This window comes from Acanthopagrus latus, chromosome 21 (assembly GCF_904848185.1).
Source record: "Acanthopagrus latus isolate v.2019 chromosome 21, fAcaLat1.1, whole genome shotgun sequence".
NCBI classification, from domain to species: domain Eukaryota; kingdom Metazoa; phylum Chordata; class Actinopteri; order Spariformes; family Sparidae; genus Acanthopagrus; species Acanthopagrus latus.
This window is the reverse complement of record NC_051059.1, coordinates 14,675,447-14,698,346: the sequence shown is the minus strand read 5'-3', so window position 1 is coordinate 14,698,346 and position 22,900 is coordinate 14,675,447. Positions and strand designations below refer to the sequence as shown.

Genomic DNA, 22,900 nt, shown 5'->3' with positions numbered 1-22,900 from the left:
TCCATAATCCCCACACACGCACACCCCTCCTCATTCCAACAGTAATCATGTTGCATCATAACGCTTCGCAATGGAGAGGGGCAGGGAGAACTGCCATCTATGTACGCAGAGGAAATCTATCTATTACAGGAGCCGAGGGAGACGGGGATTAAGTGGTATAGATAATAGCCTATTAATGCAGCTATTGTATCTGTATCTGATGACAGTCAGGGAGCCTGAGCACACACAGTCCAAGCAGCCTCCCTCTGTCTCTCTCTCTCTCTCTCTCTCTCTCTCTCTCTCTCTCTCTCTCTCTCTCTCTCTCTCTCTCTCTCTCTCTAAATCCTGGATTGACGCATGCTATCTTAATCTCCTTACTCAGAGACAATCATGACACAGAGAGGGAGAGAGAAGTGCTCAAATACACATTGGGTTTTTTCTTTTCCCCCTCTGTGATGATTTCTTTTCCAATTTAGTCTTTGGTGCTGTGATTTTCCTTTGAGGCAAATCTGTTTTTTCTTTTTTTTTCTGGATGGTGTTCCATCAAAGGTGCAGCTATCCTGTAGCAGTAGTTAAACGCTGTGGATGAGAAGCTATTTACTGCAAAATGATATGAAAATTGTCTGTGATGTTAAAATTAAAAAAATAAATAAATAATGTAACTCTTGCGTCTATACTTTGATATTCAGGGTAAGCCTTCAGCCCACTCTAGAAGAAGTGAATCCAAAAAGGAAGCGACTGTTCACTAAATCCTTGCAATAAACTCTGGATTTCCGCTCATATCCAGGCGGCAGGCTCAAAGCTATAAATAGACTGGATGGTGTTTTCTCTTTTATACCAGCCCTAAACCAAAAACACAAAAGACAAAAGTGTAAGAAGTGGATTGAACAATGTAGGAAGTCAACCTTAGTACATCCAGCCCACTACTTTACAGTAAAAAACATTTAGATTTAGGAAAAACAAAAACAAAAAAAACAACACATGATGCAACATGACCTGAAATAGCATCAGATTCACCAAACCCATCAGTTAGTGATTGACGTCAAAGCCTTCTTTAGTAACGTTAAAAGTGAAACATCTGCCTCTGTGTGGTTTGTACAAGTCTGAAGGTAAACACAGGATTAACTAGTGATACATATCCATATGTTCTCTGTGGATAATGAACTTGTATGGGTGGGTGATGACGTTTTGCCCCAGCACATTCAGCTTTAGCCCACAGACGTATTACAGAGAATCTTGGTGCAGTGAAAGTTGGTGTATGAAGCCACTTCTTTCTGCTGTGTAATATTTAAAAGTCAGCCGTGATGAAATGCTGATCGTGAGGCTATAGTTAGCTTAATGAGCTAGTTAGCAAGCCAGTTGTTATTTCAGCCTTTGACTAGAAATGAGAAGTCTACTTCTGTCCACTCTGTTTTTTGAAATATAGCTAATAATTAAGTGGTGCGTTTGCCACAGTTATTTTTGTAAACGGTATACTTTGTGTTCAGGCGAATAGAAAGCCTAATAGGGGTAACTACATTAACCAACTGGGCCAAGGCTTAGTCGTTTAATTCAGTTAGTTGGACCTCCTGCCCCTACTGCTTAGCACCGTCACATCTAGGGGAAGGATGATGGGTCCTTGCTGGGATAGATGGTAGGGTGAAGTGTTCGTACTACAGGGCCTTGCCAACGGAGGTTTTTCAGAAGCACTGTTCAAGTCGAGGGCTATCTACTTTCTTATATAACAAGCATAAAAGAAGCGCTAGCATTTTTCGTTTTGGTACCTAACTAGCTAGCTTGCTAATGTTACATTGTCATTGCTGACTGGTGCATAACAGTCCTACATTTTGACATATTTCAGTGTTTCTGGCCACGCCTTTCACATGACGTAAGTCCAGCATCTCTTATATTAGTGCAGACTGCAGGGTAAGAGCACCATGGTGTTTTTTTATTTTGATGACTTGATTGATAGTGTGAAGTTGTGAATGAATTGCGAGCAGCCGTGCTTCTCCACCTCCCTCAGATAAATGGCAAATGACGTGATAATACCACAGTAACACAAGAGATAACATAGAAGATGAAAGCGATATTTTGGAAGTGTGTGCATGTTTGTTTCTGTAAACTCTACTGATGGCATATGGGGGTCTTGAATGGGTGTTTCATTTCATAGGGGGAGAATTCAATAACAAGCCCTTGTTCTGAGGGGCATGGGGGTAGAGAGAAGGGACAGGAGTAAAAACTGGAAACGGGACTGAGCGTAAGTAGCTTCCACTTTAAACTCTTCATTTAATTTGTAACCACAAACTGGTGACATCAGTTAAAATGACCGAACTCATATTATCGTACTGTATAGACATAAATTACGTTTAGAGTAGTACACATTCGCTGCCACTCTTGATCTATAATTGGAGATCTAAAGGGCGGCGATGCAGCCTTTAAACTCCACAGACAGAGACTTCTGCCAAAGTAAAGGCAGCGGTGCCAGCCCAGCCATATCTGCTCTATGGTAGCATCAGGCGGAGGGCATGGAGCCAGTCTCCTTCAGACAGATGATGCAAAGCAGCTGATTAGACAGCGCTCGGAGAAAACTGGATTGGAAACACACGCTGCATGCAAATGTGGGCGCGTAATGAAGAAGAGACAGAGTAGCAAAAGAAATCATTGCAGTATGCCGAATAACACATCAAAGTAAATGAACAGCAGCTAAATTGCAAGAGGAACGGTGTTATCAGATGCAATCTCAATGTTCGTCAGCAACAGAAAGAGCCAAGACAGGAAAATATTTATAGGTGAAAATCTGTGAACACCTGGGCTCAGTGCCAGCTGCTCGTTGGTGGGTTGACAGGAAATTAGTCACAATTAGATTAGTGACCTGCTCCACAGACAACAATGAGCCGTGGCAAAGTGTGTTAGGGAAGCAGGCAGTGTTTTTGTCTTTTTTTTTTTTTTTTTTTTTTAATGCATGACTTGCAAAGTTTTAATGACGTTTATTCATTTAATGCCCCAGAATGTTTCTGCAGATCAACAAGAGCACCCTGAGACATGAATAAACATATTACATAAACATATTTTGAGCTTGTCTCATAAAAGATATAAATTATGATTTTTAAGAGAATAATATCAGCCAGATGTGCTTTGAACTTAACAGTAAGAAGACATTTTGGTTGTCACTTTCTTAATTCAGATCTACACAGACAACAGGCACCACCGGTAGTCATGACTGTGTTCATAATAGGTAGAAATATCATATCACAGGCTGCTCTCTGATAGAGTTGTATATCAGAGGACTCATTTTGTCGCCCTTGGTTTTTAGAAATCAAAGTTATTTTTATTTTCCGCATGGGCAAATGTAGAGTTGAGTCTGTTTTCTGTACAGTACATCCCTGGGGGCATTTGTGCACACAGTAAACTGAATGTGTATTTTCTGCCTGCCACCCTTTCTCTTGAAAATCCTAAATTTGGGCGATGATACTGAGTCGCTCATGTGAGTACTGAGTAACAATAAAACCACTATTGTCTTGTGGAAACACTGAATAGACAGATGAAACAGACAGAATGGGCACATCACTGAACAATAAAAACTTGCAGATTTCCTGTGTTGTGGCAGTTTGGCCCCAGACAATAGCGGAGGATATTGCAGGTTAAGAATTTCTTTATTGTTGATTTTCTACTGATATTAACTCTCATTGCTGTTGGTAATGTGACTGCTGATGGTGGAGTCGTCTGCATACTTCATAATGAGCTCTCTTGATGTCTGGGGGTGCAGTTATGAGTGAACAGTGTGAACAGGATGGGGCTGAGCACACAGCGTTATGGGGGCTCCAGTGTTAACGTAGAGGTGTGACTGCGTCTGAGCTCTTTTCCTTTGTGAGGATGTCCAACATCCAGCTGCAGAGTGCAGTACTCGAGCCCAGAATGTTCAATTTTCCAATCAGTGAGATCGCATTGGATGCTGACGTATCATTCTGATGTAGCTGTTTTTATTCTTAAGGCGTGTGAAGACTAAGTGGAGGGCAATGGCTATGGCATCCTCTGTAGAACTGTTGTTCTGAATGCATACTGGTCCAGGCTGGAAGGGATGTTGGCAGAGATGCTCACAAGTCTTTTTTGCAAGTTCAAGTCAAGTCTCAAGTCTCTTATGGCTGTAACGAACGATATGTAATTTGCTGTTAGCCATCTGGTCGGCTAAGTGCTGTGTAACTATATCTAAGGAATTCTAAAGCAAAAAAGCATGTGTCATTTTTTTGGGGTATATGATCACTTAAAACTGCCTTATTGCATTTCAGTATGCAAAAACACACACAGAAAGCTTTCCTTTAGGGTTCATCAATGTATTTGGTCTTGCAACAGGAACATACAGCTACAGTATAGAGTACTGAGATCCTACTTGCCAACTTACCATTTTTACAGTCATGACAAAGTCAGCGTGGCAAGCAAACACTCATCTTCTCAAAATATTCAGCCAACGCTAATATTGTCAAGCAAGCTAACATTAGAGAGCTTGATATGCTGAGCTAAACATGTTTGCTGACCATCCATAGATGCTCACGTTACCATTCACGACTGACTACCTGACCTAACCAGGTATGGTTTCAGGTGCCTGATAAAGTTTGGCATGGTCGAGCCAGCATCCATTATTTGGACTGCGCAGATGTTGCATTTCGTTTGGGCCTTGTGTAAAGTCTTTATAGCCAAAAGTGATGACGAATGGCACAGCAGCTGTCGACATGCTCCCCACGGTGTTGTTTTGAGCTGTGTTGTTGCTGCAGTATACTGTACGTCATCGTCTGTGGCTGCCACTTGTGAAATGGGAAAGATGAGAGTGAATCAGAAGTAAAGCGAAGAGTATTCATGAGTCCCAGATCGTGAGTCCAAATCATCTCTCAAATCTCTGTGTGTGGCGACTCAAGACTTGAGGACCAGTTATCGAAACACTTCCATCAGAATTGGCGCGAGAATCACAGGGCGGCAATCGTTGATATGCAGCAGACTTTTTAGAGACAGGGACGGTGGTGGCTGGCGGGAACAGTCTCCAGTGAGAGTGAGATGTTGATATCAAGAAGAACATCTGTTAGCTGATCGACACATGTTTTTAGTACACTGCCAGTTATATTATCTGGACCAACAGCCAAATTATTTTGAAATTCCAAACTTGGTGGAACACATTACTGACTATTATCAGTTCAGCCGCCCACTCCCACTCTTGATCTAGACTCGAGGGCTGCGAAACCCTCTCCCTCATCACATCAACTCGGCACTGCTGCTTCCACGTTGGTTCCCTTTTGCTTAAATTTCGTACTGAGGCTGGATCATCTTGAGCTGTGTAAGAAAGATGCACGTACCATGCAGGGTGAGTAAGAGTCTGCTGCTGCTGTTTATTATTAGATCATGTTGCTTTCTGTTCCTGTGTGTATGTGTGTGTGTGTGTGTGTGTGTGTTCATTAATTTGTGTGGCTGGCATGTAACCATCTTGAATGACACTTTACCGTTAATAAGTTTGACACCCTCGACTGTGGGAAGTACAGTAGCGGTGGCGTTGGACAGTGCCAAGTGAACTCAATTATTCTCTGTGGAGATCTAACTGTCAGGTCAATAGCTCCTCCATGGATCTCCCATTGATTTTGACGTCCTGCTCAATTACTGTACGTGCCTTTAATCAGACGATGACGACCAGACCAGAGTCGGAGGTGTACTGTAGTAGAGGATTTTCTTCCTTTTTTTAATCTCTCGGAGGATTACAGCACACAGCTCACAACATCAGTGGGAATCATTTATGCTTAGGTGGCGTATTTCTCTCAATGGTTGCCATGGAAACTCCCCCCCACCCCACCCCTCATTTGTTGAGGCAGTGTGCAGCAGGATCTGGTATCTTTAGTGACACAAATGTGTACTGTCTGCTGCAACAGATAATTTCCACTCATGTCAAGCTTGGGATTTTGTCAAGAGGAGGAGATGGAAGATGGACGAAGTCTTGAATTAAGAGACAAAGAAGAGCGACGCGGTGTCTCTTCTGAACCATAGTCTCGTGGTTGGTTGGTTGAATGGATTGATGGATTTTTTTTTTTGCAGTTCCATCACAGATATGTTTCCACTGCGTACGATTTATCATGTTAAGAGAGCACTTTCATCATTGTCAGAGCTTTCAATTATTTATTGAATTCCATTTAAAGCACCAAATAATCCCACGAAAGGGCCACGTTAAAGCACAGTTTCAGATCTGTGCAACATGGGTCTTATTTTTTTTTCGGGGGGGGGGGGGGGGCCGACCAATGAATAATATCTAGTGGGCATAGCTTTACAATGGAGACCAAGACTCCACAAAATTGTACAGATTAAAAACCACTGTTAGCCATATTTGATAAACCACTTCCTTTCGAACTCACTAATATCAGTGCATGTTCAGCATCCTTGAGTTATTAGTTTCATGCTTCATCTTGGTTCAGTTTTGCAGTTCAACAATGCAGTAGTGAATTCTAGATGGACCTTTTTGGTGCATTTTTCAATCTGGCTGTCAAATATCGCGGCGTCGATAAAATGGCTGAAATATGGAGCTATTTGCAGAATGGTGTGTTGTCTGTCCCAGAGTGTAAAACAGTGTCTATCTGTAAAATTAACTGTGAGGGCACCTATGTGTGTTCTTTGGACTGTTATTGTATGGAATCATACTGTTTGAGTACACTTGCAGTGAAGCATACATCTCACCTGTGTGCAGCTTTTTCCACTCATTTTTTTGAGTCTTTTGAACCACTGTAGACGGACTCAGAACCCAGCTTATACAAGACACGCAGAGCTGAGATTTGGGCTTAATTCTAAGTGTTTTTCAAATTGTTTGTTTTCAGTGTCAATATTTTGTGCTGCAAAATATTTTTTCAGGGGAAAGTCTATCTCTTTTTTTTTTTGCTCTGAAACTCATGTGGGGAACTTAACTTTGTTGTTCACAAATCAAACCTTCCTTTAATCAGACCAATCCATTGAGATCCGGAGATGTGCGCACTTAAGTGTATCGATAAAACAGAGACTTTATTTATGTGTCAAAGTGAATTCAGTAAGATTAGTCTGTGAGTTTAGCCCGACATTAGAAGACACCTGTTTTCTCAGCTGAGAGAGGCAAACTTGAAGGGAAATGGGGAAACTACTTGAATTATCTCTAATGTAAACGTAAGCTGCATTTCAGCCTTTCTTTAAAGACCCGTCCAGAGTTCGGTTCGTCCTCTGGGGTATCGCAGTGCTACAGGTCAGCCAGCTGGCTCCTGGTGACTCCATGGCTCTGATTATTTCAGTTTAGGGATGGAGTCCATCTCCCCAATCAGACGCTCCTCTCCTAATGTACTCCTCTGGCACGTGTCGAAAGAGCTGTGTAAACGCTTTTGAGCGGGAAAGGAGTCACCTTCAGGTAGCACACGAGAGAGCGTGGCTCTTCTTGTTCACCCACCCTCCCCATCATCCTTGTCCTCCACCTTCCTTTGCCCACCTTCTAAGCCACGTAATCATGTTAATGGGCTGGGCTGGCTCTCCAACAGTAGAGGGACCAGGGGAGGGAAGAGAAGGTAAGTGGAAGGAAAGGGGGATGAAATAAACACTGTGATAGAGAATTAGAACATAAGTGGCGCCGTATTGGAAAGACAGCATGTGACAAGAGCAGTAAGAAATTCATAAGAAATAGGAAAGACTGTACAATAAATAAGAATTCTAACATCTGATTCTTTATGTATTCAGTTAATATCATATAATTGTATTCAATTTAATATAACCTTGCCTTGACTGATCATTTTGTCTAGAAAAAGAAAAAGATTTTTAAAAATACCCACAGTAACTTTCCAGATCTTTTCCAGATTCCTTTTAATTAAGAGATTCAAATCAACTCCAAGCCAGAGCAAAAAAAAAAAAAAACCGCCAATAAGATTTTCATCTCTTCCCTCCTCTCAGACAGTAACCACCTCTAACTCACTAGCAGTAGCAAGCTCAACATTGTTTAATAATTCAGCGGGGGCGTTTTGTACCATTGGCTGGGTGACATTGGCTTGCAGGAGAGGCGGGTGCTGTGCGAACAGATGTCTACACCAGCCGTGGGTAAACAAAGACCCATGCCTGGGCATAATTCTGCCCCAGGGAGATTTGCTTCCTCCTCCTTCCTTATTCCCTGCTCGTCGTGTTGAATTCTCTGTCTTGACATTGTCTCGACTGCATCCGCCTGCTTCTGTGCAACTTATTCTCTCTGCTAATTACCAACACTGTCCCACCTAGTTAATACGTGCGCCGTCTCCTCCTTCTGTTCCATTGTTTGAGGACTTACAGTATTAGCTTCCAAGATTACTGTAGTTCTTTACTTTTTAAATATTTTCCTAATTTGATTTTCCTTTTTGTTTCTGATATGCATATTTAGGCCTACTGTTGCATCTTTAGATAAACAGACCGCAACTAAATGGGTTCACGACAGTTTGTGGTTGAGTTTGTCTGCCGACCTTGTCCAGTCACCACCAAATGTCAAACCACTTAAATCAAAACAACAAATTGTCTGTTTTACATTTACGTTTGTGTATACCTCCTACAGAATGTATGTGCCACAGAAAATGAGTTTTGTGAACCTCCTTTTTAGAAGACAGAGTTGAAGAGGCTCAGCTTCAGAAGAGTGCACTCAACTCTGCTCATGCTTCACTAACATTACCTGTTTTACTCTGATGTCTTTCTGTTGCCTTATTCTAACTTAGTCAGTGTATAAAGCCTTTTGTTGCTCCACAGGAAGTTGCATGTAATCTGATAAACTGCCTCCAGTAGTTGCATTGTGGGTAATGGAGGTGCCATGTTTCGTAAAGGAAGAAGAATGTGTGGAATGAAGATGGTTGAATGTCTGGCTCTGCTGTATTGATTTATGATCATATGTTTTTAAGCTTTCATTTAGGAGTGCAATGCTGGACCAGTGGACTGCTTTTACAAACCTGGCGCCTACATTACCCACAGTGCATTTTAGCTGCTGGGTGACATCACTGGAGGCAGTTTATCAGATTAGACACAGCTCCCTCTGGAGCCACAAAAAAAGTTGTACTACTTTTTCACACATGCAGTAGGACTTGCCAAAACCTGTATAAATATAATCTGTCATCAATTTGAGAAACTTCGACCCACTCAAACTCCCCAAGGTCTCACAGGATCACCGTCTTGTTAAAATGCACCAGACTGAGCAGACTGTCGATGCCGAGAGAGCTGATTTGTGACTTTAGGATGCAAGTGTGTATCTTGAATGCCAGATTGACGCGGAGGGCTGTGCCACCTCCTGGCTATGACACAGAGGGCATTAATTACCATGTCTTTGAGGGGACAATCTAATCTCTGGGACGCATGGAACATAAACCTGAGCATCCCACAAGGCATCGGCTGAAACACTTCCTAACAACTGAAGGCAGACATGTCTCGGGGACGATGATAGGTCGAAAAGTTAACAGTGATGCTTTTGAGGCAGTTCAAAGTATGAAGTGATTCAATAATTTTTGCTGAATTGAAACAAAGATATATAAGAAAAAAATACTATATGAAAAAAATACTCTGTTATTTTCAGTATAACAGTGTTCAGTCAGCAAATCAATGTTTTGATTTTTTCCCAGGTTTACACCCTGCCATTTTATTTTCATAAGGACTAAAGGTCTTCACACGTCCAGTATGTTGGAGTTAACACAAAACACCCAACCAAACGGAACATGCAAATTAGAGACCAAATCTGTATAGACCTGAGGACAATTAGACCTGATCCAAATTGATTCAACCCAAGACAATAACAGAGAGAGACTGCCAATTCCTGCAGTAGTATGATGCTATCAATTAACAAGCAGCCGTGGTCAAAAAGAGCAGCAATCCAATAAGGATAATGTCCTGAAACCAAAAATGTAGAATCAAGTAGAGGAGCTAGAGTTTTTAGCCACAAAAGGGCAAAAATAATACAGAAGAAAACAATTTTCTAACTCATTCAATATTTAATCAAATTCTGAAGGTGCAGTCTATTGTTCTAGAAAAGCAATTCAGTAACTCAGACAAGTATATAACAATACAAACTCGGAAATATGTATTATTTTCATAACTGAATGAACAAGCTGTCCTCAGAAGTTAGAAAGGTGGCAGGGTCCGCCAAATATAAAATATATATGTATAGTATGAAACTGTGTTGTCCTTTGAGGTCAGTTTGTTATTCAGTCATCAAAATGAACAGAGTAGCGGAGAGAGTGTGTTTGTTTAGATTGTTAAAGCATGAATTTAGAAAGATTATATTTATTGATATTTTAATGTTTATTTTATGTTTTGAGTTGCACTCAGGTTATCTTACACACACAGTATCTTTAATATCAGAGATTTTGTTTATATCTGACCATGTGACGTATGTTGTGTCATCCGTTTCATGTTAGTCTGTCACTCGTTGTCATCAAATATCATTCAAAAATGAAAATGTTGGCAAGATGTGGTGTTACTTTTTTTTATTCTTTGTCCTCCACCTTGTTCTTGTCTTACTACTACTAAATATTGATAATACATTTCCGTATCTTCAAAAAATGCATTTTTCCAGTGGAGTCTCCAGTTCAATGCACAATGATCCAATCAGCGCAGCCGACTGATTAAACTAACGTCATTACTCTTCTCTCTCCTGCAGGGAGAGCGTCAGGACACGGATGCCTTTGAGGAAAGAAACGCTCAGGTGCAGCTGGAGAAGGCCAAGGTACTTTCTCCACTATTTCATCATCAGCTGACCCGACTCATTTTCCAGAGAGGCTGCTCTCAAGGACATTATTACATCACAGGCATAAGGATGTCGGATTAGCGGAGCAATATTCTGCTGTTAAAATGACTCACTGCAGTCCTTCTCCTCGTCAGCTCGATGTCTGAGAGGGATGATAATAATGAAGGATATTGATTATCGCTGGTTCAGTTCAGCGTACAGCTTTGCAGCAATATTTAATTTTTACACTGGAACAAGCCAATTTTTTTTTAATATATGAAATGTCAAATTGTTTTTGCAACTACAAAGATATATAAAGACAGTTATATTCAAGGTTATAAGAGTGTAGGAGAGTTCTTAAAGTGCTATTCTGACTACATGATTTACCTATTTGTGTTGTGGTTCTCATTAGTATGCAGCTGTTTCTGTTGGCATCATGACCTCAGAGGTCATTACACAAATATATCAAATTATCACAGAATTATCAGACTCTTCGCCTCTCTTTAGCTGTGAAGCAGCGCCGGCTGACACGCGTCCTGTTGCATATTCAATTAAATCCCCCCCAACAGATTAAATGCGCTCCCACTGGTGTTCTGTAATGAAGGCGACAAACTCGCTCGGCCCATCCCCTGCTGACCCCGCAGCCTCCGCCACAGCCTCATCTTTCCGAAGTGGAGTAATTAGCAGCTTGATCTGAATGCCACTGACGTTCGACTCTGATAGGATTACAACTCCGACAGGCATTCAATCAGAAGGAAGCATGCGCTCGCTACTGTGGAGCACAGAGGAAGACACAGCGGCGGTTTGGACTTGTCATGGAAGGAAAAGAAGCAGGTGTCAGTAACGACCGCTCGGTTCTGTCCGAGTAGCCCAGCAGGCCGTATTGATAGACTAACCACCCACAGAAGCACAAGCTGGGGGGTTACTAGGACACCAAACCATCAGGCTGAGACGGTGCCCACAAAGACAGATGGGAACAAGAAGGAGCAGAAGCACATCAGGCGAGCACTTAAACTACGGAACATCACCATTCCTTATGTTGTGGAAACATCTAAGAAACATCATATCCCAGTTCACTTCAAACCCAGCAACACAGTGAGGCAGAGACTTGTCCATACACCAAGGCTTAAACAGCCTGGAATGCACACATTTGTACATTAGGGAGACAAAACAGCCTCTCCATAAATGAAGGGCCAACTCCTCAAGTCACTGCTGTCCACTTACATCTGAAGGAGAAAATCATTCCACTGAGGACATATTATTATAACATAAAATGGGCTGTAATTCTCCCAGGTGTTAAAGACAACACTATCTTCTTCAACAAGGAAACAGGTTAATCCTAAATGTACCCATGTATCTCTGACTCATTTAGAAGAGGTTTGATATGGTCTGACAACTGTCACAGTGCTCATTTTGCACTGCATGAGGCTGCAAAGTTGTCATGTTCACATGATAGCAGCCAGCGCTGACCAGTGTTGCTGACAAAATGTCCAAATTAGTTACACAACTCTATAAAAAAAAACAAAACAAGTGTAGCTGGGACAAGAAGACTTAAATACCAAAACACAGCAGGTAGCTTGCTGCTAACACTCCTACTTAACTGTAACTTCTGTTCATACAGATTGATTAGATTAGTAGCAGCATGGACAATGTGATCTAAATCTATATCACTTACACGATCATCACAGATCAAGGTGGCTGTAGTTTGTATAAATAGTTATAAGAGATGATCTGTATGTGTTCATTCTGACCTTAGAGACTAAACCTCAGCCCTGATAGAAACATCTGGATCTCAACGTATAAAAAGATCCTGAGGATTCAGAACAATAGTCTAGAGACGCTCTTCACTTCTTACAGATACTGAGGTAACGCCTGTCATCTTACAACACTGCATAACGATTCTTACGTTTGTTCTTGTTATTAAGACTCTGACTACCAAACCAGCAAACGTAGATAAGGAAAGAACTGGCTCAATAAAAGCCAAATAGAACATTTTCATTAAAACTTCGCCATTGATTAATATCCATTAGACATACGCTGATAACACTGTTAAATGCTTTCTTTGAGAGCACAGGTAATCATTCATTTACTAAAATATTCTGTCTCTCCATGACATCAGCTGGCTCTGTAGATCTGCAATATCTTGTGCTTACTATGTTTTCCATACAGTTTTGCATTAATTATTAATCTTCCTCAAATAAGTACGGTCACACGCCTCCATTTAGAGGCTGTTAATAATAAACTGCAGAGCTTTTTCTTACTTTAAAAGCCCACCTACAAGCAGCGGTGGTAGAAGTATTCAGACAGGAGACAACTTTTCCCGCTGGTGATTCCAAGTGGTGTTTTCTCAGGAGTAGAAACTACACGCAGCCAGAAGGACAAATTGTGAGTTTATTAATTTATTAAGTCCTTAATGGAGACATGAGGGCAGATAGAAAGGTATTGAAATTGACTGTGACATCTGTTAGTAATATTAATTTATGTCCTGTGTCCCCAGTCCAAGCCTGTTGCATTCGCAGTACGTTGCAACTTCTCTTACACGCCAGCAGACGACGACAACGTTCCTGTACCGGGCCAGGCCGTCACCTTCGAGGCCAGAGAGTTCCTCCATGTCAAAGAGGTTTGAAACACACTCACGCGCACACACATTACTGAACCACACACAGGTGGATTTACTGCAAAGGAATAAATGTGAGCCAGATCTGTGAATCGAGCCTTTAACTGACATTTTTTCTTGTTTGTTTGTATTGAATGAGCAGAAGTTTAACAACGAGTGGTGGATCGGGCGGCCGGTGAAGGAGGATGGCGTGGTGGGCTTCATCCCCAGTCCGGTCAATCTGGAAACCATTCTCATCAGAAGAGAAGTCCAGGCGAGGAAAGCCGCCAAGGCCTTAGCCAAGTATGTGCGACAGGTTTCCACCAGCTTCAGTACACCGGGGTTACAAACGAGCGCACGAGCCCACGCTGTCGTGTGCTGAATTATCTTGTAATCCTAATAATAATCTTTATTGGTCCAGCACAAACAAAACATCACTACAAAGTGAAACACGGCGGATTATATGACATTTTAGGCATTCAGCTGACGCTCTTTGAAAACATCCACAGATTAGCAAAAGTGCATTTTTCACCAGAGAGGGGAAACACACCAGGAACATTTTTGTGAATGAAAGCAAAGCAAGTGTGAGCAGACTGAACCGCCGCTAGTTACTTTATCAGTCTGGGTCTTGGTTGGAAAATTACTTGAAAACTTTAATCAATTACTCATAAATGCTCCAAGCTAATGAAGATGAATCACATCACCTTACCTATAACTCAACTGCAAAACTAACATGAAATTACCTGTTACTCCGTCAAAGGCAGAATTGAATGTTTCCCTTTTGTTCAGTCAGTAGGTTGTTTTTAGTCTAATCAGCCTGGCAGGCAGAAAGATCCACTACAGACTCTGAGACTTTGACTTGACCCAGTTAGGCTGGAAGAAACACATCTAGAGGATCTTGGAAATTTGGCTCTGGCTCTATCTGTGTGTGCCGAATCACTTCAAAGGATTTACCCTCTCGGCTTTATATAATGCTGTCTTACATAAGTGCGTATATAGTGTGTAAGAACAAATTATTTCACTGGAGAGAAACACAGAGCTCCGTTTTCACCATGACTGACGACTGTGTTTGTCTCCGTCTTTGGTGGGAACGATCTGAGCTAATTCAGGACTTTTCTCTCACCACAGCAAAGCCGCAGCTCAGCAAACTCAAGATATGAACGCAAAGAAATACACTCCTCCATCTCAAGGTCAGTGTGTGTGCAGAAAAAAAAAGTGTGAAAATATTCCTTGCTGTTTATTTTATGATACATGCTGCATTAACGTTAGATGTATCTCTCTGATCCCTCTGCATGAACAGCCAACCAGCAGGTGAAAAAGAAGCCAGTAAGTGACTGAACATTTGTCGTTCTTTTGGCGTCTCTTTTGTTGTTTTAACATGGTGAGAAAGGCCGCTCGATGCTGCTGAAGGCTTCAGCAAACAGCTATAAGCAGACATTAAGCGTTGTGGTCACACAAACTTATTTGAGTTCCCTTTGACTTTACCCTTCACAAATAAAATGTAGTATTACTGTTCATTCAGAAGTATTTTGAGAAAGTCCCATTTAACAGTTTCAGACATCGGATGGATGAACTGTTTTCTATTTGTCAGCCACTAACTGGCCTTATGTGGGGCTTATTTGGGTAAAAGTAAAGATACTGTAATGAAATACTGCTTTTGTATATGTGAAAGTCACTTACAAAAATTGAGACTTAAGTATTGGAACTTAAATGTACTAAAGTATCAAAAGTAGAAGTAATATTGTAAAATTGGCAAATTATCCAATTTTTATAATCTTTCTGATAAATGAAATCAGTGTTTTTTATTTGTATTTCTTTATTTATTTTAAATCTGATTGTCAATATATTGCGTTAATTCAAACATGCCCCCAACTGGCCCTGATGCTCCATGTAATCGGAAAAGTAACTAGAACTGAGTTGAATGACCAGAAAGCAGAAAACCTCGCCTGTTTCAGAGCATCTTGTGGACTTCTCTTATCAATGTAAACAGAAATGTTTGTTTTTTAGTGTGGAGATACTATTTAATCTTATTGCCAGAACTTATTTATAATTTAAGATCCATTCTGCTGTACAGGGTGAAATCCAATATTCTCGGTTGGCAAAGCTTTTTTAATGTATGTAAGGAATACACTGCGGTTCTTAAATAAATATTCAATGCACTTTTACTGATACTGATATGTTGCTTGCCGTGAAACATGCATTCACAATAACTCGCCTTTATTTCATGTACTGAATCAAACGTGTGTCTCTTTGTGGCTGTAGGGGGAGCAGGTGGCTATGTATGATGTAGTGCCTACAATGCGCCCTGTGGTTCTGATGGGACCGTCACTGAAGGGCTTAGAGGTGAGTCTGCCTCACACACTACAATAATTTGAAGATGAAAAATCTGATCTAGTCATTTTGAATAATTACTGGAGTTTAATTTCAAAATCCATGTTTCCTGTTTAATTCCAGGTTACAGATATGATGCAAAAAGCACTGTTTGACTATTTAAAACATCGATTTGAAGGCAGGTAAGTTCTGATTTAAGTCTTCAGTGTCACGCCTTTTTATATTGAAGACGATTAGGGACACTGGAAAAACAAAAAAAAGAATTGGGGTTCCAGCTATTTTTTTTTACAATTCTGAGCCATCTCCTCTAAATTCTGACTTAAGTCTCATAATGAAATTCAGAGAAAGAAAAATCTGATTTAGAAAAAAGACAGAAGTTTATTTTAAAGTCGAAATTCTTAGATTGATACCATATTTAAAGTGAATTTAAAAAAAGCTTAAAGTTGAGTTTTGAGGGAGGCGAAAAGTCAGAATTGTAAAAAAAAAAAAAAAAAAAAAAGAAAAGTCAGAACCCATTTTCTTTTCCCATTGGCCTAATCCTCTTTTGTATTTTTAAGTGGAAAATAAATCATGATGAAAACAGTGTAACAATTCCTGTCTCTCTGTCTCCTCTCCAGAATCACTATCACAAGGGTCACAGCGGACATCTCTCTGGCTAAACGGTCCATCCTCAACAATCCGGGCAAAAAGGCCTTAATGGACCGGTCGAACACCCGCTCCAATTTAGGTACGCGGCTTTACCTTTCCAACCTGAAGCCAGCAGTTGTGAAAAAAAATCTCTTTTATCTGTTTGTAGAGTGAGATGGTTGGGGTTCAGATAGTATCAGTGACAGAAAGTACACTAAATTGACGCCTAAAATAACTTGCAGTAATTGTTTCAGCTCTCTGGCTCTAAATGTATTGTCCCTTGAGGAAGATCCCACCCACTTTAATTAGGTTAAATCAAGCGATCGTTACTGTCCTACCCAGGTATGAAGCTAATGTCTCAGGCTCACACTGAAACATGGTGCGGTTTGTGTTAGGATCAGCTTAACATTTTTGGAGAAGCGCTTATTTGCTCTCCTGCAGATGGAAGCCGCTCATGTTTGTACGCAAAATATGAAGCCGGCAGCCTGTTAGCTTAAGAAAAGGAGACAAGAATAGCCTGGCTCCATTAAAAAGGTTTTAAAGACACACACCTGCCAGCACCTCTAAAGCTCACTAACAATGATGTGTAACTGTTTGATTTAGGCTAGCTGTTTCCGGTCTTTATGCGATGCTAAAAAAATCAAATCAGCTGCTGGCTGTATCCTCAAAATGAGCGTTTGGATGTGACTTTATTTGCAGAATAGCGAAGAAGTTGCAAAGTGAAGTTAGACATAAGTAGGTCACTGGTTTGTACCAGTGAGGACTGCACAGTTCTGTTTGCTGAATGGCACCTCAGTGACATTGTGCGGTACGCTCACTTACAAAAGACAGGCTGGCTGTCGAACAGAAGCCAAATAAGATTTACTTGGTTTTTCTCTACTTTTGTCTCTCTCATCGCTCTCTCATCCCAGATGCTGCCGGTATGTATGACTGAAAGCACTGGCAGTCCTTGTGTGTTTGAATTCCGTCAGCTTCCTCCCTCTCATCACCTCATGTCAGTGCCGACAGTCACCGTTCCATGTGCAGATACAGATGGGCAGATGTTCTCTCCTGTTGATTGTATGTTAGTTGGCTACCAGATGTGTAAGGTGTAGTTCAGTGTTTTGTTAAGAGTGTTTGTGAGTCCAGCCACAGCTGCTGCCTCCCCCATACCCTGCGTCATGCTCTCCCTCTAGTGGCCAATCTTTAAATTACTTCTCCCATCCTGGCTCTCTTAAAAGGGTAAGTCCACCAATTTTACCCATTAAAGTGTGTTACAGTACAGGTCTTGAGGAGTATGTGAAAAACAACGGTGTGAAGTCTGTTGTGGGTCCAGAAGATGCTGCATGTGATCTGCTAAATAGTCCCCAGTGATGTCACTCAGTGGTTCAGCTGTATTGTGGGTAATGTAAGCACCAGGTTTTGTAAAGAGCCACTGGTCTAGCATTGCACTCCTAAAACATGCTTGTACTCACTGACAGTTTCGAAACAAATGATTTAAATCGATGGGACAAAACCAGAGATATCCAGGCATTCTTCTTTCATTTCCCACAATGCAACGTAGCCCTGGGTGACATCACTTGAGGAAATTAATCAGATTACATGGAGATTCCTCTTCTTCTTCTTATGCAATTGTTCTCCCCCGGACACTATTATGTGTAAAATTGGTGGAGTTACTGTTCATCGGATTGGTTACCAAGGAAAAGAAAAGAAACAATAGTAGTTTAGGCCGTCTCATTAAGTAGGCAGTGGTTCTTCCTAGGTCACATTTACAGCTCTGCTCTGTGCTTTTAACTTGTCTTGTTTTCTGCAACAAAATTACTTATTTTGCTTTGTTTGTGTGTTTGTTATATTGAATTGAGATGTTGTTCTAGGGATGCCCAAAATGTTTTTCCTCTGCAACTTAAATCTAAAAGTGGACCACAGGCCAAAAGCAAACATCAATGTAAAATTCTATCCCAAGTTCCCGATATAATTGTACAATTACAATTGTATGTTAGTCCAAACAACATTAGTCCTAGCTTTGAGCAGCCCTGTTCTACAGCTTTTGATTACATCACACTTTACTTTAAGGACCTGTTGGCTTCCTGTACTGTGTGAACACAATAGAAAGCTACCTCCTGTTTGTGCTTCAAAATAGAAGATTTCAAATTGCATCCATATTCTTGCATCTTAAAAATAGAGAAAAATAATAAATACATTTAAAAACATTAAAAATGTTTACATAGCAATGTAATGTAGCTGTTTCAAATAAACTATCAAGAAATAAAAGAAACAGACCAGTGGTAGGAAAAAAATACAAATTGTAAGTTTATGAGTGATCTGTGAGAATATGGCACCTTTTTATTCCCATCCACCCTTTATTTATACAGGCTGGCCCAATGAGAGCTGTAACTCTCTTCTTCATGTGTACCTGTCTATATTGGAAAAGAAAAGATACACACATTGAAAATACACAAATCAGCAAATACTACATATATATTAATACGACTGAAATGTTAACATGAGAAACACAGTTAACATATTTCCTGATCTTCTGTGTGGAACTCCTGCTTTAGCCCAGATCCAGGGGGAGGTGGAGCGTATCTTCGAGCTCGCCCGCAGCCTGCAGCTGGTTGTTCTAGATGCTGACACAGTCAACCACCCTCTCCAGGTGTCCAAGACCTCCCTGGCACCGATCCTAGTCTATGTCAAGATCTCCTCACCAAAGGTGAGCTTCACCAGAGACCTTCCAACTTCCTCTGGACTAACTGCTGCTCAGTTCTCACCGTATTTTGTTTCGTCATCGGTGTCTTTTTTCTTCCTTTCTCTGCCTACCTTTTCTCCTCCTTATTTTCTTCACTTCTGTTCTGTAGGTGTTGACGAGACTGATAAAGACCAGAGGGAAGTCACAGACCAAACATCTCAATGTTCAGCTGGTGGCAGCAGACAAGCTTGCACAATGCCCGCCGGTGAGTGCCATCTGTCTGATTGTTGATGGAGTTGAAAATCTTGAATGGATTAATTGTTATGTGACAATTTTAGATGTTTCAGTAGTTGCACAAAGCAAGCATTTATGTTCATGTCTGTAGTTGAAGTTGGTAAAATGGCACTAAATAGGAAGGAAATAGCTTCCTCTGGTCTTTTACTGCCCTTGTTTCTTTTTTCCTGTAGGAAATGTTTGATGTCATCTTAGACGAGAATCAACTAACTGATGCCTGTGAGCACATTGCTGATTATCTGGAGTCTTACTGGAGAGCCACTCATCCTCCAGAGATGGAGGCGACCAATGCACTGGTAGCCCATCTGGCTGGGAATACACTGCCCACCAATCCATCAGGGATACAGGTACATGGGGAAACACCACGTAGACAATGAAGCTACAGGATGTAACATCGCTTTCACACTATCATGTCGTCTCATCTCATCTCGTCCTTCTCATCTCCTCCGCTGAATGTAAAAAAAAACTGTTTGCAAGGTGTCTTATGAGCTCAGCAGGAATGTTTTATAGACAGAGGAACTTTGCATCTGTGCATTGCATCGTGTTGCATCTGTGTTTGTTCCCACTCAGTCATCTAACATTTTCATTTCGTTTCTCTGAATCCTACTGTTGGAAAGTTGAAGAAATGATAGGCCTGCCTCTGGTGAGTGAGATGTCTTTAAATCCTGCTGTAGCTGAGTTTTCACCATCCCACTGCAGTAATGTAGACGAATTACAGTAGCACCTTTCCTCCCTAACAATGGTAATCGTGGCATGCAGAATTTCTGTTGTTTGCCATCAAAATAGGCCAGACACAAGATATACTGTATGTCACTATGTGCAACCTTTAAAAGACTAGCTTTTCTCTTTATTTATGTTTGTTGTCGGGGGAGAATGAGTAAATTATCTTGCTATCTAAATTTAGGGGAACTAACTTGCATCTATAATTCATCTTGACAATTTATACACTAATAATTAATCAAGTAATAAATTATATAAAAAAAATAATGAAAATAAAAACTACAAAGTAGTTGTAGCAGCCGTAGAACAGATGCAGAGAAGCCCGAGGTAGCAAGTGTGTCTGGTTCCATGTGAGTAAGTGCACAAGGTCGTGCTGAGTGGCCCAGAGTCCCATGATAAATCTCATTTTGAAAATGCCTGTGGTGTGATTGCCAGTTTAGGCACATGAGGGCCAGCTGCCTCCCCAAAAGCAGCTGTGGGCATGTGTGTGTGTGTGTGTGTGTGTGTGTGTGTGTGTGTGTGTGTGTGTGTGTGTGTGTGTGTGTGTGTGTGTGTGAGAGAGAGTTTGTGCGTATAGACAGTGTTGTGAAGCATTACCCAAAAGTCACACTTTTAGTGTAAAATAGTACCCGAGTAAGTGTCTTAAATTGCCTGATATTAAATGTCCTCAACGTACTTTTTTTTGGCAATTAACCCTCAAACCCACGTAGTTCCTTCTTCTGGGCCAACAGACAAAAATTGTATCTGAGCTTCTTTTGTCTTCATGTTATAGTGATGATATGTTTCTCTACTTGACATCTGTTATGATATGACAATCTTTCAATTTACTCTCATCTATATGGTTAATAAAAGAAATAGAAGATTACCCCCCTTTCACTGTAAAAATGTGTAAAATTTATAATGTAAGGATAATGTTACACTATAACGAAAGAATGTAACTTGCTCATTAAAGGGCATATACATATATATATATATATATATATATATATATATATATATATATATATATATATATATATATATATATATATATATATATATATATATATATATATATATATATATATATATATATATATATATATATATATAATATTACTTCAGTTAACGTCTCTGCAACACAACACAGACTCAAATTCACTCACATTCTCATTCTTTTTGGTGTTTTTTTGAATGTTTTAAGTGAGAATTCTTAATATTGCCCCTTTAAATGAGCCAGACTTAAACTACAGGTTCTCCTGAATCTCTTTGGCAAAATAAAGACTGGAGAGTCAGGCGCACCAGAAATTAATTAATTAATTAATTAATTAATCAATTGATGATTTAAAAAATTAAGCCAAAATAAGTATCAGAAGTACAAGTGAAACTGACCTGTTGTACAGTATTGTAGCATATGTGTGTCCCACATATGCATGTATCTGACCATTACATTCCATTGTCTTGTCCCAGGAAGGGCAGAAAAACAAGAAGCCAGCTGCCCCCAAGAGGAAGGGTTCCCGGGAGAACCACCTAGACCAGGAGCCCCCTTCAGCCGCAGTACAGGAACAGAGGGATGAGGAGGGCCAACGAGAGGAGGAAGAGCGGCTCCTGAGGACTGAACCAAAGAGACCCCAGCACGCCCACCACCATCACCATCACCACCATAACCACCACCGCCGGATGGAGCATCATACCCAGCACAACCAAACATCCGGTGGCCCGGAAGTACAGCAGAGCAGGGAATACACCCAGAGGCTTCCCCGCAGGCACCTCACTGAGGAGAGGGAGGACGAGGTGGGGGATGTGGTGGAGGAGGACGAGGAGGCGACCCGCTATAACCACCGGGGCCACAACCACCACCATCACAACAGCAACCACCACCATCACCACCATCACCACCACCAACATCACCGTGGGAACAGCCAGCCACATGTGGAGGAGGACTATGAGCAGGAGCACAATGAACGCAACCGGCAGCACAGGCATCACGCGCATATTCCACAACGGACACACCACCCAGAGCAATATCCTCCACACAATCATCACAACTACCACCACTACCATGGCAGGGACAGGGACAGGGACAGGGACAGGGATAGAGATAGAGATAGAGATAGAGATAGAGACAGAGATAGGGACAGAGACAGAGACAGAGAAAGACACAAGGACAGGGAAAGAGACAGAGATAAGGACAGAGACAGAGATAGAGACAGAGATGCACGACAATGGCATAGGGATTCCTATATACACCAGTGACTGCGTTGTTTCTCCTGAGGGCCTGCATATGGTTTTATGCTGCTCCAGTTATAATGCACTAACGGATGTGGCAGAGTGGTGTGTCCTCTTTGTAGACTCCTCGTATTGTTTGCCATTTTTACCCTCTGCCACTCACACTTTGTCCTTTATTTCTTGTTCTTTACCCAGATGGATATTATCTATTAATGCTGTCTGTCCTTTTTTTTTCACCTCATTCATATGGCCTCGTCTGTGTGTATTCTTGCACAAACATTAGTCAAGATAATTGCAGTGGTGTGCTCGTGCAGCGTCCCCCCCCTGAAATTTTTGATTTTGCATCGGCCACACAAATGTACAGAAGCCAAGGACGGTCATGGTTGCTGTTCTCCTGTTACTGATTTAGGAAAACTAACTCAGTCTCATACAAAGGTCCTGCAATAAATCCTACCTTCATTAAGGTTACAGTGTTCAGCATCACAAACTACATACTCCAAAATGACCATACGACAAATCAGTGGCGAGGGCAACTGACTGAGACAAGAAGACAAAGGTCCCTTTCTTGATGTATTTTCAGACAGCAGAATAAATGTCTTGCATTGAGTTAAAAAATGTAATTTGGAGTGAGCACGAGGAACATTTTGTTGATTCTCGTGGCCCCTTCTGACAAAAGCAGTACAACACTAGCACTGTAACAGGTCATTTATAATCATCAGAGGAATCAAGAGACTGTTTCATAAACACTTAAAAGTTCCTTAGAGTCACTTTGATTAATCAGTTGGTCAATGAACAGAAATGT

General features: G+C 41.1%; 1 protein-coding gene across 3 annotated transcripts in view; it reads left to right on the top strand.

The window, feature by feature from the left end:
- cacnb2b (calcium channel, voltage-dependent, beta 2b) overlaps positions 1–22,163 on the top strand; it is a 35,266-nt gene extending 13,103 nt beyond the window's left edge. The window contains exons 1-14 of one of the 3 annotated variants that reach the window (XM_037083328.1): positions 5,070–5,308; positions 10,592–10,657; positions 13,155–13,277; positions 13,417–13,556; positions 14,382–14,443; positions 14,554–14,579; positions 15,516–15,596; positions 15,708–15,766; positions 16,202–16,311; positions 17,123–17,131; positions 18,749–18,900; positions 19,046–19,141; positions 19,344–19,517; positions 21,340–22,163. In XM_037083328.1, the coding sequence (XP_036939223.1) occupies positions 5,291–5,308; positions 10,592–10,657; positions 13,155–13,277; positions 13,417–13,556; positions 14,382–14,443; positions 14,554–14,579; positions 15,516–15,596; positions 15,708–15,766; positions 16,202–16,311; positions 17,123–17,131; positions 18,749–18,900; positions 19,046–19,141; positions 19,344–19,517; positions 21,340–22,125 (1,902 nt within the window). In that variant the 5' untranslated portion in view covers positions 5,070–5,290 and the 3' untranslated portion in view covers positions 22,126–22,163. Of the gene's footprint in view, positions 1–5,069; positions 5,309–10,591; positions 10,658–13,154; positions 13,278–13,416; positions 13,557–14,381; positions 14,444–14,553; positions 14,580–15,515; positions 15,597–15,707; positions 15,767–16,201; positions 16,312–17,122; positions 17,132–18,748; positions 18,901–19,045; positions 19,142–19,343; positions 19,518–21,339 lie in introns of those variants that run through there. The other 2 variants (XM_037083327.1, XM_037083326.1) reach the window with 2 other exon arrangements.
- The last annotated feature ends 737 nt before the right edge of the window (positions 22,164–22,900 follow it).